We start from the raw sequence: 13052 nt of genomic DNA on the forward strand, positions 1-13052 counted from the left end.
AGAAATGTTTTTTCCCCAAGTAAGCTTTTCTAAAAGGCTTTTTCTTTGCTTAAATTGAGTATTTATTTAGTATTTATTTCCCCTCTAACAATGAAATTAATAATCATAGCAACTAGATTTGAAGGTCACTGGAATCTAAACTCCTTTCTCCAACCGAATACAGTGTCCATCTCTACTCCATGCCAGCTCAAAAAGGGAGAGGAAGGGGTTGGGTCAGCAGGTCTTTAAAGCAAGTAGGCTCGCATATGACCGTCCACGGGAAACCGAGGCTGCTTCAGTGGAAAGGGGCTGTCCAAGGATTTCAGCCAGCCACTGAAACAAGGCCGGGTTCTAGCTGGCTGGCTCTCCTTTCTCTGCGTGCTGCCTCTCTCCCCATTCACATGGGGAGATCACACTTTAAAAAGAGAATAGCTTGCTGCCACTCGGAAAGAATCCTTTTGGCTTCCGAGAGTTTCTCCTTCAAATGTTTGCCCATATTATTATTACAAGCCTTTCTTGGGGCCCTGAGCTGTGCAGACTGCGGCGGAAGGTTGTGGGGCAGAAAGATGCCCTCCTGCAGCGAAAGACCCTTCCTTCTCCATTGATTTGTCACACTGACGTCTTTGTCTGGACCCCCGCCTCCTCCCCTTTTCCTCTTTTCCCTTCACTCACTCCGCCCGCTCTCGCCTCCTGGGTCTGCATTTCCCCAGAAGGTGGCGCTATTGGTTTAAAATGAGCCGCAGCCGCTCCGGCTAGAACCTAAACCAGCACCCAAGGCTGCTGCCCTCCGGGGGTTAGCAGTGACTGTTTTTTAAACTCCTGAGGAAATCCCCGAGGTGGGGGGGGGGGGGGAGGAGGGAGGAGAAGGGGGCAGAAGGAGGAGGAGGGGCAGCTAGAGGAGAAGAGAGAAAAGAAAACACAACTGCTAAAAATCCTGGAAGGTTAATGTATCCCCAGATCTTGCCCTCCATACGTGCCCTACCCCCTAACCCCGACCCTTCCCCATCCTCCAAAAACAGGCCAAGAAAAATTGGCGCTGGGAAGTGGAATCAATGGACAGTACTTATGTGATCTCGACCTTGTCACCGCGTTGAAATGTGCCAGGTGCTTAAAGTGTATTTTATTTAAAGAAACAGAAGAAATCCCTCAGAGAACTTTCTCCCCAGACAGAAAGAGATACTTTCCTTCCCCCCCCTTCCTTTTAAAAAGTGTTTGGGTGATGAGAGGGTGGGGTAGGGTAAGAGAATTTAGTCTTTGAAACCTGACGCTTTCATGTACACCAACATCTTCATTCAGAAGATCCAGGCTTTTGCATCTCTTTATTCTCAAACCGGGTAGATTAGGGGGACTGCTGACTCTCCCTTTTCTCTGTTGTTAAGTCATTTTCCTGGAACTTCACCTGAGAAAACGAGGCGAAAGGGGTTGAGCACTGCCAAACACAGGCTCGTAACAGTCCGTTTCCTGACTAGGTATCTTTGAATTTTGTCTTTCCATTCTTCTAATCACCCTGAAGGACCCTCTCTCGCCCCCTGCACCCCATTATCTTAGAAAATAATTGTTGTCCCTTTTTCTGATTCTGACTGATTGGATGAGATAGAGCCCAGCATCTCCATCCATCAGAGAAAAGGAAGTGTGTGGAAGAAAAGGTTATTGAATTGTAAAGGAGAGGTGAGAACGGTTCGTTTACCCCCAACTCCCCACAAGTCCTAAACCTGTCTTAAACTCAGCAAATTGAAAGGACCACGTAGAAAAGAAACATTAAGGAAGAGCTACATATAACGGGATGATGGTGATGGTGGTGGTGAGAGGGCATGAAAACATTTTTCAGGGACCTCATTTTATTGGTGGAAGTGGGCCCCCCCACTCTTCTTCCTCTTCAATTAAGACACCATTTTCAAGACCAACAATCCCCTTTTCCGTACTCGCGGGGTTTTGACTCCTAATTCAGGTACTTAGTGACTGAGAACCCAGGAGATGGAGGGTCTTAAAGATGTCCCCGGCCCTCGGCCCTTCATACGCTACCATCCTCAACCTCTAGCTGAAATGAACTAGCTAAAGGACAGGACTGATACTCCAGATTAAAGAAGCAGCCCCGGAGGCGGAGAGTCCCCAATACGTCGGTATCTCCCCCTGCAGAGGCGAGCACCCGGCAAAATGCAAAAGCGGGAGGAAACCCGAGAAGTGCGGACTTTAAGCAGGGGGCCGGGGCGGAGAATAAGCGGAGCGATCTCCCTCGCGATTGGCCGATCCCTTCAGACTGGCGGCCTGACGTCACTGCTCTCCGCCTCCTTGGCAATGTCTACAGCCCGCTGTACTCCTAACTTAAGCATTTATTCCACTGGGATAGAACAGGCAAGAGCGGCGCTGGCATCGACAAAATCATGGCTGGGATTTTCTATTTTATCCTCTTTTCGTTTCTGTTTGGAATTTGCAATGGTGTCACCGGTTCTAGGATATATCCTGCCAACGAAGGTAAGGGTTTGCTGGGTGCGCGCGCTGAGGACTGACGGGAGGATAGACGATGTTTTTTCCCGGCTACTCCAGAGAGCTTGGATCCGGGGTCCGAGTGTGCGCCATCCTCCTGGCTATATGGGATGGGCAGGGGTGGTGCAAGCCGGAGAAGAAGAAAGATGAAAGATGCAGGCTACCCAGGTGGGCGCCGCGGGTGCCGCGATGGGCGCAAGCTGCAAGTCTGCCCAAGTTTGGTGAGCGGGGCCAAAGTTCATTAGCATACGCGGACCAGTGTCTCCAGGGGACGGGAAAGGCTCCTGGGAACCTGAGAGCGGTGTAATTCAGCGCAACGCAGATCCTAAAGTGGAGTTCTGCAAAGGATCGCGAGTTAGTGGTGGGAGAGAAATCAAGTCCGGCGGCTGGAGAGGGGTGGGGTGGTGGGTCCTGTTTCTTCTGAGACTTCATCCCTTGCTCCCGGAGTCTTAAAGTTTGTTATTTTACCACCACCATCCCTGCTCTCAGCTATTTTCTTTTCTTTCTTAAAGCCGAGCGATAAGGCTGCAGGTTTGCAGCAGGATCGCGGCTGCTGCGCCAGTGTTAGTGACCTGGTTTTTCAGGGACGTGCCTCTACAGTCCTGGATGCGCTCCTGTCACTGGCAGTCCGGGAGCTCTCCCATTCCTCCGCTAATATAATCCTTACCGCTCTCAGGGAAAGAGAAGCAAGTTGGAATCCAACAGATTGTAGGGTTTCCCTTTGCGGCCCTCCCTGCGAGCGTCCCTGGAGGTGGCGTCTTAGTTCCGAAATAAAGGTTTTAGACAGCTAAGGACAGAGCTCTTTCTCCGCTCATTCTCAGAGCGTCTGGAACGAGCGCATCTGTGCGGTCAGAGAAACTGGGTTAATTTATTAGGTTCGTTTCCTAACCTAGGAGGCAATAGAGAAGGGGTGTGTGTGTGTGTGTGTGTGTGTGTGTGTGTGTGTGTGTGTGTGTGTGTGTGTGTATGTGTGACCAACCATCTATACCTATCAATCTACTATATCTATTTATCTATCTATATCTAGTCTTTCTGCGCATTCCGACCCAATTTATATATTTCTCCTTACAAAGGGAGAGGAGGCTAAAAAACAACGTAGTTTCATCCACATAATGTTGGAACAGACGATATCCAAAACTAGAGAGGCTGGAGATGAGAGATATATGCATACCTGACTACAGAGAAAGACTGTCTATGAGGGAGATAAGATGGTCCTAGCTCATCTCCGTCTCCCGGATCCCCGGGGCCTACTGTCTTCAGTTACCTTGTCAGGTGTGGGCGGCGGGGAGTCCTTTACAGAGGGATAGGCAGGAGATAATCATCAGGCCCTGTGCGCTCCCTCTGCTACTTCATGAACTTAATAGTCCGTCCCGGGAGACTCCTGTTTGTCACCAAACGCAGAGCTCCTTTCCTCCTTTTGATTTCTTTTCTTTTCTTTCTTTTTTTGTAGGAGAAAGGAAGGGGAGCCGTGGGGCTAGGGTGGCTAGAGAATCTAAACTTAGAGCTGGGGTGAAATAGCTATAGCCAAAACCCACCGACGTAGCCGCAGTAGGGAAAAACCAGGATGTCTCCTCCCTCTCTATCGCGCCCTCCCCTTATTTTTTTCAATAAATTCATTTTGTTCCTTCTTTTTATTCTCATCACGTTCCTTTTCTCCTCTTTTACCCCCTCTTTCCCCCCACTTTTTTTTTTTTTTTTTTTTTTTTTTTTTTTTGTAAATTGGGTCGCATTGTTCCCTTTGTTTCCTTAATCCACCTTACATTAATCCAAATGGATGTTTCATGCTTTTCTCTGGGGAGAGAAGAAAGATACGGAGGTGGGGGAAGGGTGGAGGGAGATTCTAGGTGCTGGGGTAGGGGTGTCGCTGGCGGGGGGGTGGAAGATAGCGGTTACAGTTTTTAAAAACCATATTAGAGATTTCAATCTCTCCCTAAGAAGAAAAGGAAGAGAAATACTGGTTATAACTAGATAGACTGAGAAGGGGGGGGGGACTACTGGGGAGGAAAGAATTCAGGATAATGGGAAGGGGGCGGTGTTGGAGTGAGGAGGGATTCATCATACTCATTCCGGGGAATTGTTACCCCTCACCCCATTCTGGTTGGCCTTGCTGATCATGTTAATATACCATTGGTTCATTTTTAGTGGATCTTTGGGCCTTCAGATCATCAGGGACTATGGGGAAAGGAATGGAGATAGAGGATTAGGAATTCATTTGGATTCTCAATGTCATAAAGATAAATGACCTTAGCTGTTCCCAAAAAAGGACGTCTTTCATACTTATGTGGTCTCATAGCACCCTGGTTTTCAGTTCCAAGTTACGATGACAGAAGTATCAAATCCTTTAGATACTACTATATATACCTAAAATTCAAAACTCGAATTCCCTTCAGAGGTGTGAAAGGAAAAACAAAGGCAGTAATATCAAACCGTCTCCACCAAGAGACCATAGACTATGCTATTCTCCATACTTGGCTATGATTCTAGAACACATCAGGCATCTTTCCTTTGAAACTTTGCTATTTTTAAAAATCAGCTAATCTAACATTAATGCCATATCGGTTTAGTTGTGATAAACAGAAAAGGAGGAGGATAGAAGAGGGGAAAATAAGCTCAATAAACCAATCAAAAAAAAAAAAAAAAAAGAATCCTTAGTCTTTTATGCTCCTTGGGGGAAACTCATAAAGAATTCAATTATGACTTTGCCAGGCAGTTAGGTTATATAGTCACCTGAAACTAGTGAAAATAAATATAATTCCATCCAATGCCATTCATAGATATCTGCATATTTTATTCTGGAGCTTAATTGCCCCATATTGTCTTCTCATTTTATTTTGAATTCTGCATTTATCTTTAAAACCAAGTGGATTAACAGAGTCCTTGGAAGGAATTTTAACTGCTAGGCAAGTTAAATAAATAAAAACCTGCAGATTTAAAGGGGGGGAGAAGATCAAGTGAATAATGATTATTTACATAAGTGAAACAAAGTTTGGGTTTAGATCAGAGTTGGATGTGCTTACCCTCCTCACATATGGAAACACTCAAGCAAATAGTTTCTGTAGTATTGGCTTTTAGTGATTGGAAATTAATCTATTTTGCTTTGTTTTTCTGCAGTTACCTTATTGGATTCCAGATCGGTTCAGGGAGAGCTTGGGTGGATAGCCAGCCCTTTGGAAGGAGGGGTAAGTTCTGAATGGGTAGTTGATCAAAAGAGCTTTTTTTTTTTTTTTTTTTTTTTTTTTTTAAGAGTGATTAGTAAGTTTCTGGAGAGCCCTAATGGCTCGATTATTGTTGATTGTGGTGAGGAGGTCAGATTTCCTCCATGGCCTATGAAGTGAATTAGGCTTTGTTGAAGAAATCCTATACTCCCCCTGGATAACTCTGTCATGGAAGAACTAGAAACCAAAAGGGCAGAAAAGGGTTTCAAAATTAGGAGATTGGTTGAGGCATGGACTTAGATGCCTATTTAAAACTAAAATACTGACAAGAAACATGATCTGGGGACCAAATTGGAATCTATGCCTATTTCTGTTATAGCCGTGGAAGACCTTACAGGGGTTAACTGTGGAGCAATTGTGTTATTTCCAGATTAAGAAAATGAATCAATAAAGATAAAGGAGGGAGAAGGCAGGTCTTACAGCATGCAAGCAAGTTCAATTCTGAGGATATATACTGTGAAAGCCTCATACTTCCATATCACAACCTCCAATCACTGCTGTTTTCCTATACACTCTGAGAAAGCCATCTGACTCCTGCCAGTTGCATCCCTTGTCTTCAAAAGAAACAACCCAACAACTTGGGTTTGGGTTTTGTTTCTGCCCAATGTGGAAAGTTAGAGAATTTCTAGTTTAAGGTCGAAGAGGTTGGGATGGCTGGTTAAATAGGAGAGACCTCATCTTCGAAGGTGCAAATATTCACTGTTAATTTGTCTCAGTATATGTAGCACTTGCCGATCACTGCCTGCATCTGAAGACGTAAGAAATGAAAATAGGCAAATGGCAACATGTCTCCTCCCTCCTCATCCCCCCATAATTATTAGTCCTAGGAAACAGTCTTTGAAATATGTCAGCATTGTGCGTCTTGTTCCTGCCAAATTAAAAATAACTCTCAAATCCTTTAGAAATTAAACAAATGACCCTGCCTTGCACCTTTAGTATTCTGTGACTAAGATTCGCTGATTGAAAATAATGGGGTTGCGAGATTAAGAGGCTTTATTAAGCAAAATACAAGAACTAGTTACTCAGTATGGTGCCACATACCCATGAGCTGAATAAACACTTGAGTGATTTATAAGGAAAAAAAAAAAAGATTTATAGAAACTATTGCAGGTGAGCATGTTCTCTTTCCAAAAATAAGGCAAAGGCATGGTTAGTAGAGCTGAAGAAATTTAAGCTGCCTTTTAAAAACTCTTACACCAGCAGAAATTTGACTTGGCTATCTGTGGCAAATAATACTATAAAATTAGTTTGCCTCATTGTGTGTTTTTTGTTGTTGTTTTCTTGTTTGATTTTGTTATTTGGTTGGGTTTTTAATTATTTTTGTCTGAACTTGATTACAGTTTTCAGTAGTTTTGTGTAGAAAAATATTAGATGCCTCAAAATCATTTTTTTTTTTTAAGGGACACTGTGATTGGCAGGTCTCTGGCAGTGTAGACAGGCTGTATTCACTGTTGATTGTAGGCAATTGCCCTCGTTCTTTGACAGTGGAGAAAGGTACAGCTTTATCTCAGTGAGAGTCAGGCTTCTTGTTAATCCTATACCCTGAAAAGGTCACTGATTCACACAGGCTTTCTCCCGTTGCAGAGGGGTACTTCTCTGTAGATTAAAATATATGAAAACTACCAGTAAAATTGAAGATGGAAGGTTTCAGTGAGTTATTAATCATGCTCATTTGCCAGATTTTCCTTATTGAAAGCTATTTTCCAGTTTGAGGAGAGAATGGCTATAGTTTTTTGTAGGACCTGACATTTTACTAAATCCCTGTACATGTAGCCTACTTCAAGAAAGTTAGTGACAAATTTTAGATCCTATTTTATGGTCTGCCTAATTCTTTGCAAGTCTATATTGGAAGTTAACAAATTCTTTATTTTTTCCCCCAATTTTTGAAAAAGCATCCTGGCCAATTCTTGTGGACAGGAAACTTTTTTTTTTTTTTTTTAAACTGTGATAATTTATTTATTTATATTGAAAACTAAGGCTGGATAAATGCATATACTGCACAACTGCTTTACGGGTCTATGGTAGACAATTCTTTACCTATCTGGCATTTTAGGTGTTATTATGAGATGGTGATGATAAAACTTAAGGATATAGCATTTCCTATTCCCAAATATGGAGTAGCTCTAGTACAATTAATATTTTTAGTTACAAACTTAATTTATAATTTCTTAAAATTTTACAATTGAAAAAGCTTAATGCCTCAAATTTCAAATCAGTATTGAATTGGATTATTAAAGCTAAATCTCTTTAAAAAAAACTGAATATCATATGTAAAGTGATATGCAAACTTTAAAATGTTATATAAAGTAATATAACTTCGGGTATTATTATTGTTATTATTTACAACATTTGATATCTTTTTTGGTTGGGAATCTGAAAGATAGTTATTTGGAGATAAAAGTTCCTATCATAAGCTGCATTGATTAATTTTTGTTAATCACATTTTGGAAAAGATACCAAGGAAATCTTCATAGGTTATGGGAGACTCCTTATTCTCTCCCACCTTCATCCTTGAGACCAATCCTACAAAACCTAATCTCCATGGCATCCTTTTAACACAGAATTTCATTCAGAAGGCAATTCTCATTTAAAAGAGCTGACCACTCATGGTCTTGCGCTGTATACCCTAGGATTCAGTGAATAGGGAGTTTTGTCAGTAGTTCAGTTAATTTGAGATTTGTAGTTAGTCAAGCAGGAAGCATCAGCGGAAAAATCCCACTTTGGGGCTTTAGATATCCTGTTTCATACTGTGTAGACAAAACCTAAGTGTCTCAGTTTAGATTAGGATATTCCCTTTGCTCTGAAATGGAATAACTTAGTGAATATTTCTTAGAGGGGGAGATTATATATTGGATTCATCAACTATTTTCCCAAGTAAAGAAAATTATTGGCAATTACTTGCTAATTAGAAGGAAGAAAATCAATTTTGATTCATACTCATACTTATTTCATCCCTGGCCCTCATCAGTCCCCCCCCATCCAACTTTGTCAATAGTAGTAGATAAATAAAGAATTTAAATGTTATGAATTCTATAATGTATACCTAATACATTTTCTTCGCTACTAATGTTCAGTATACCACTGGGGATACCTCCAGAAGATGTGTAATATTTTTACATAATTCTTTGGAGCAAAATGAAGATATAAGTAGAACTATTCTGTAATACTTATTTTAAAGTCATTTCTTTTCCATCTAGAGATATTCCTATGTTGCAGCTATGGCAGATTTATGTCAGGTCTATAGAAATTCAGTAGACTGGACGTTAATGAATGATTGCAATGGACAATCTATCTCATGGCTTTGTCAGCCTATTGCACCTCCAAATCTATTCTACCATAGGAAGGGGCATCTTTAACAAGTATTAAGGGAAACACCTTAGCTCTGAAGTCAAAAGTCCTACGTACAGATCCTACTTCCAATATGACTGTTGTGACCATGCTCAAGTCCTTTTCTGAGACTCAGTTTACTCATACATAAAAGTGAAGAGGTTAAACTAGATGATCTCTAGATCTGTAATCTTTTAAATAATAAATAGGACCAAGCAGATTTTCCAGGCACATCAAATTCAGTCTGCATGTCACGGCTCCCACTCTTGTTAAATTTTCTCATTCTTGGTGACATAATTTCCATCTGCTAGTTTATTTTCCACTCTTCAAGGCAGATTTAGAGTGAAATAAAATGGGTTCAATGCCATATTCCTTTCTTAAAACTTCTGGATTTCTGAAATTTCAAAAGGAATAAACAAACATACATGATGATTATAGGAACAAATGGGTTTAAAGTTAGAGTTACCATTGCAATTGGCCCCAAATCTGGTATTCTTGGGTTTACTATTGACTGCCCATTTTCTTGGGATTACTTGGGATCACAGAATGTTGTGAATGTGTTATTTTTTTTTTTTTTTTCTTTTTAAAGAACAGTGATTGTGCCAAAAAGAAAGACTGACATTTTTTAGGTATTAGGGAGCAAAGTTCTGACAGGAGTTCTACTAATTAACTGATAATTGTCTTCCTTTGGCAAGCTACACTCTTCCTGTCCTTAATTTGCAGGTCTCTACTCAATTGTTGAAACAATACACATTACTGGGTTTTCATTTATAAGCAAATTTGAACTGTTGCCACTTCCAATTGGGGCTGTTGTAATAGGTGAACTGAAGGCTGCTAGACCACCAGAAATAACTGGGGAGAACTCAGACAATAAACTCACCATAAATGGGATTACCTGAATCTTTGGCTGTTATTCAAGAGATAGAACCAATGAAAAAAAAAATGCTTAGCCACCAAGATATCTGTTATGATTGTGTTTCTCATAAGAGACTTCTGTAGTGGGTTTTTGTGTTTCTCATCTTTTAGAAGTTCTGATGTTAGAAACAAATAAAATTAGGGTCCTATCAGAGGACGAAAGGATTACCAAGTAATGCTTTGCTATAAATTTTCATTGAGTTTATTTCTCTTTGAATATTCACAGTGGGAAGAAGTGAGCATTATGGATGAGAAAAATACTCCAATCCGTACTTACCAAGTCTGCAATGTCATGGAGTCCAGCCAAAACAACTGGTTACGAACTGATTGGATTCCTCGGGAAGGGGCTCAGAGGGTGTATATTGAGATTAAATTCACACTGAGAGACTGCAATAGCCTACCAGGAGTTATGGGAACTTGCAAAGAGACTTTTAACTTGTACTACTATGAATCCAATAATGACAAAGAGCGCTTTATCAGAGAAAGCCAGTTTGCTAAGATCGACACCATTGCTGCAGATGAGAGCTTCACCCAAGTGGACATTGGTGATAGAATCATGAAGTTGAATACCGAGATAAGAGACGTAGGACCACTGAGCAAGAAAGGGTTCTACTTGGCTTTTCAGGATGTTGGAGCCTGTATTGCTTTAGTCTCTGTTCGGGTTTTCTATAAGAAGTGTCCATTGACAGTTCGAAATCTGGCCCAGTTTCCAGACACCATCACTGGGGCTGATACATCCTCCCTAGTGGAAGTTCGAGGCTCCTGTGTCAACAACTCAGAAGAAAAGGATGTGCCAAAAATGTATTGTGGGGCAGATGGTGAATGGCTGGTACCCATTGGCAACTGTCTATGCAATGCTGGGCATGAAGAGAGAAATGGAGAATGCCAAGGTAGGAACAGCCATATTGTACTTTTCATTAGGGCTTAGTGCACATAATTAAATCAGAGATGAGACTAAATGGAGTAAAGCCAGTAATTAGCAGCCCCTGTGGGATGCTGTGGGACAGAGGGGTCTAATGAGCAAGTCCAAAAGCTCCAGGTGGCAAGGCTAAGACGTTTATAATTCTGACAAAACAAATGATCTTGCTATAATCAGCAGAAGGTCAAACACATTTGCTAACAGGCTCTTAGATCCAAACTGACTTGATGTATCCTATGCAATTTAAATGAACCCACTGAAGCAATAGATACACTTGACTGATCCTCACTTAAAGAGAGAATTCACTCATTTCTTGGACCATAATTTTCTACTAGGAAATGTTTGGTAAAGTAGCAAAGCATCAACATGTGTGTAGACATGTGTTATTGTATGGTAGACTTAGAGATGATGAGATGATTGGGTCATTTCAATCCAACCAGCTCAGTTGATTGAGATAGACCCCTTTGTGAGCAGCTTGTCCATTAACACTATGTCCCTGTCCATTTTTGAACAAATGTGCCACAAGCTGGTATGGCTGTTTCAGGTACACTCACTTCCACTTTGCACACAGATAAACACCACCTCTAAGTAAAATTAATTTTGACATAAACTCTTTTTATTTCCCTTAGGAGGTGGAACAAAGTTGGTAAAAGCTCTTTGATTTGATTTGTGGTCATAGGCAGCAAATCGTGATTTATTTTGATTGCTCTAGTCTTCTAAGTCTAAGTAGTTTATCTCATTAATGACTAATGGCGGATTTTTGTGGAGTAATTTGTGTATGTGGCTTATTACTGCCTCTGTTTTTATAATTTTCTGTTTCAAGCATAAGACTGGAATATTGTCATATGTATATATGTATATGTATCTATGATATATATATGTGTATAAATAGACATATATATTATATATAAAATCCTATTTGTAGTTATTGTGCTTCTGTGATAGGGACTAATTTTTTTTATTTATAATGCCCTCTGTATTGATAGGAATGCATTGATAGGAATAAACAATTGCCAAAAATAAAATTATCCAATGTTTTCCTAAACAGATTCAAAAGATAGCAATGACTTTTATTTTTGTTGTATATATTACTGCTATTAGAACTAAACAGACCCAGTATAACACAATTTGGAATTGGCCCATAGGTGGCTTCTCAGATTTTTCGTTGCTGAGCAATGGATTGAGTTGCCACATGTTCTTTTGATTTGGTCATTAGGATGACTAAGACAGTTGATTGCCAAATTGCTGTTCAGATCTTTTAAAGGAGAGAATTACTCAACTATGTGACACTCCATTTGATTTTAAGGCAGGTGATGTTTATGGCTTTTTTTTTTAATGATTCTTTTGGATCATAGAAATGTATTGGATTTTATTTTTATGGTTTATAGTAGTTGAAGTATTTGAAAAGGAGTTTTAATGGTAACTCCTAGTTTGTCTTTTGGGGGAGGTAACTATTTTCAGTTCTTGTTTAATTTCACTGTAACACAATGAAAAAGGTTGTCTGTCAACTGTTCCTGCAGACCCAGTATAAGAAAGTAATTTGCATTTAAACATCACACTTGGAATATCCTTAAAACCTTAATTCCTTGGCATTTCATTGTTTTGCCCTTGATTTAATAACCACTATTTAGCCTATACCACATTGCAAACTGGTGATTCTTTCTGGCATTCTGATGAGAAAATACATAAGCATATCTTATATGCAAGTAAATCACAATGATGGCAAAAATTGAAAAACACAGTGAAGTGACAGGGCATCATATTTAGAGTAAATTATTCTGTCTTTTGGATTTCCGAAAGACAGCAACTGCACATCTCTACATGTCAAGAACTATAGAAAACACTGTTGACTTCCAGTTCCTGCTAAATGCATGCTCTTTGAACATTAGTAGATTTTGGCGTGTCCAAAATTGTCATTGGTTTTCAGCTGTCCCAGAGTCCACATAACTCAGACATTGTTATGTGTGAGGGTTCCTGACTGACATTTTTACAGCTCAAATTGGGGGGGAGGAGAAAAAGATGGAAAGGAAAGTAGATGGAAAAACAGTTGACCTATTTAGTGATTTGTTTAATGGAAATAATCATGGGAACTTAGAAAGGAGGAAGCAGAAACAAAATACTACCTAGTACTAGGTCCATGAGGAATTGTTGAGTGAGTCAGGTGTAATGCATTTCCTGAGCTTAAAAATTTTCTATTTATTGGTTGATAATGG

General features: G+C 40.4%; 1 protein-coding gene across 3 annotated transcripts in view; it reads left to right on the forward strand.

The window, feature by feature from the left end:
* The first annotated feature begins 2302 nt into the window (after positions 1 to 2302).
* EPHA4 (EPH receptor A4) overlaps positions 2303 to 13052 on the forward strand; it is a 157171-nt gene continuing 146421 nt past the window's right edge. For all 3 annotated transcript variants that reach the window (XM_074298626.1, XM_074298627.1, XM_074298628.1), the window contains exons 1-3: positions 2303 to 2451; positions 5575 to 5642; positions 10147 to 10810. In XM_074298626.1, coding sequence (XP_074154727.1) covers positions 2361 to 2451; positions 5575 to 5642; positions 10147 to 10810 — 823 coding nt within the window. In that variant the 5' untranslated portion in view covers positions 2303 to 2360. The remainder of the gene's footprint in view (positions 2452 to 5574; positions 5643 to 10146; positions 10811 to 13052) is intronic.

This window comes from Sminthopsis crassicaudata, chromosome 3 (genome assembly GCF_048593235.1).
Source record: "Sminthopsis crassicaudata isolate SCR6 chromosome 3, ASM4859323v1, whole genome shotgun sequence".
NCBI lineage: Eukaryota > Metazoa > Chordata > Mammalia > Dasyuromorphia > Dasyuridae > Sminthopsis > Sminthopsis crassicaudata.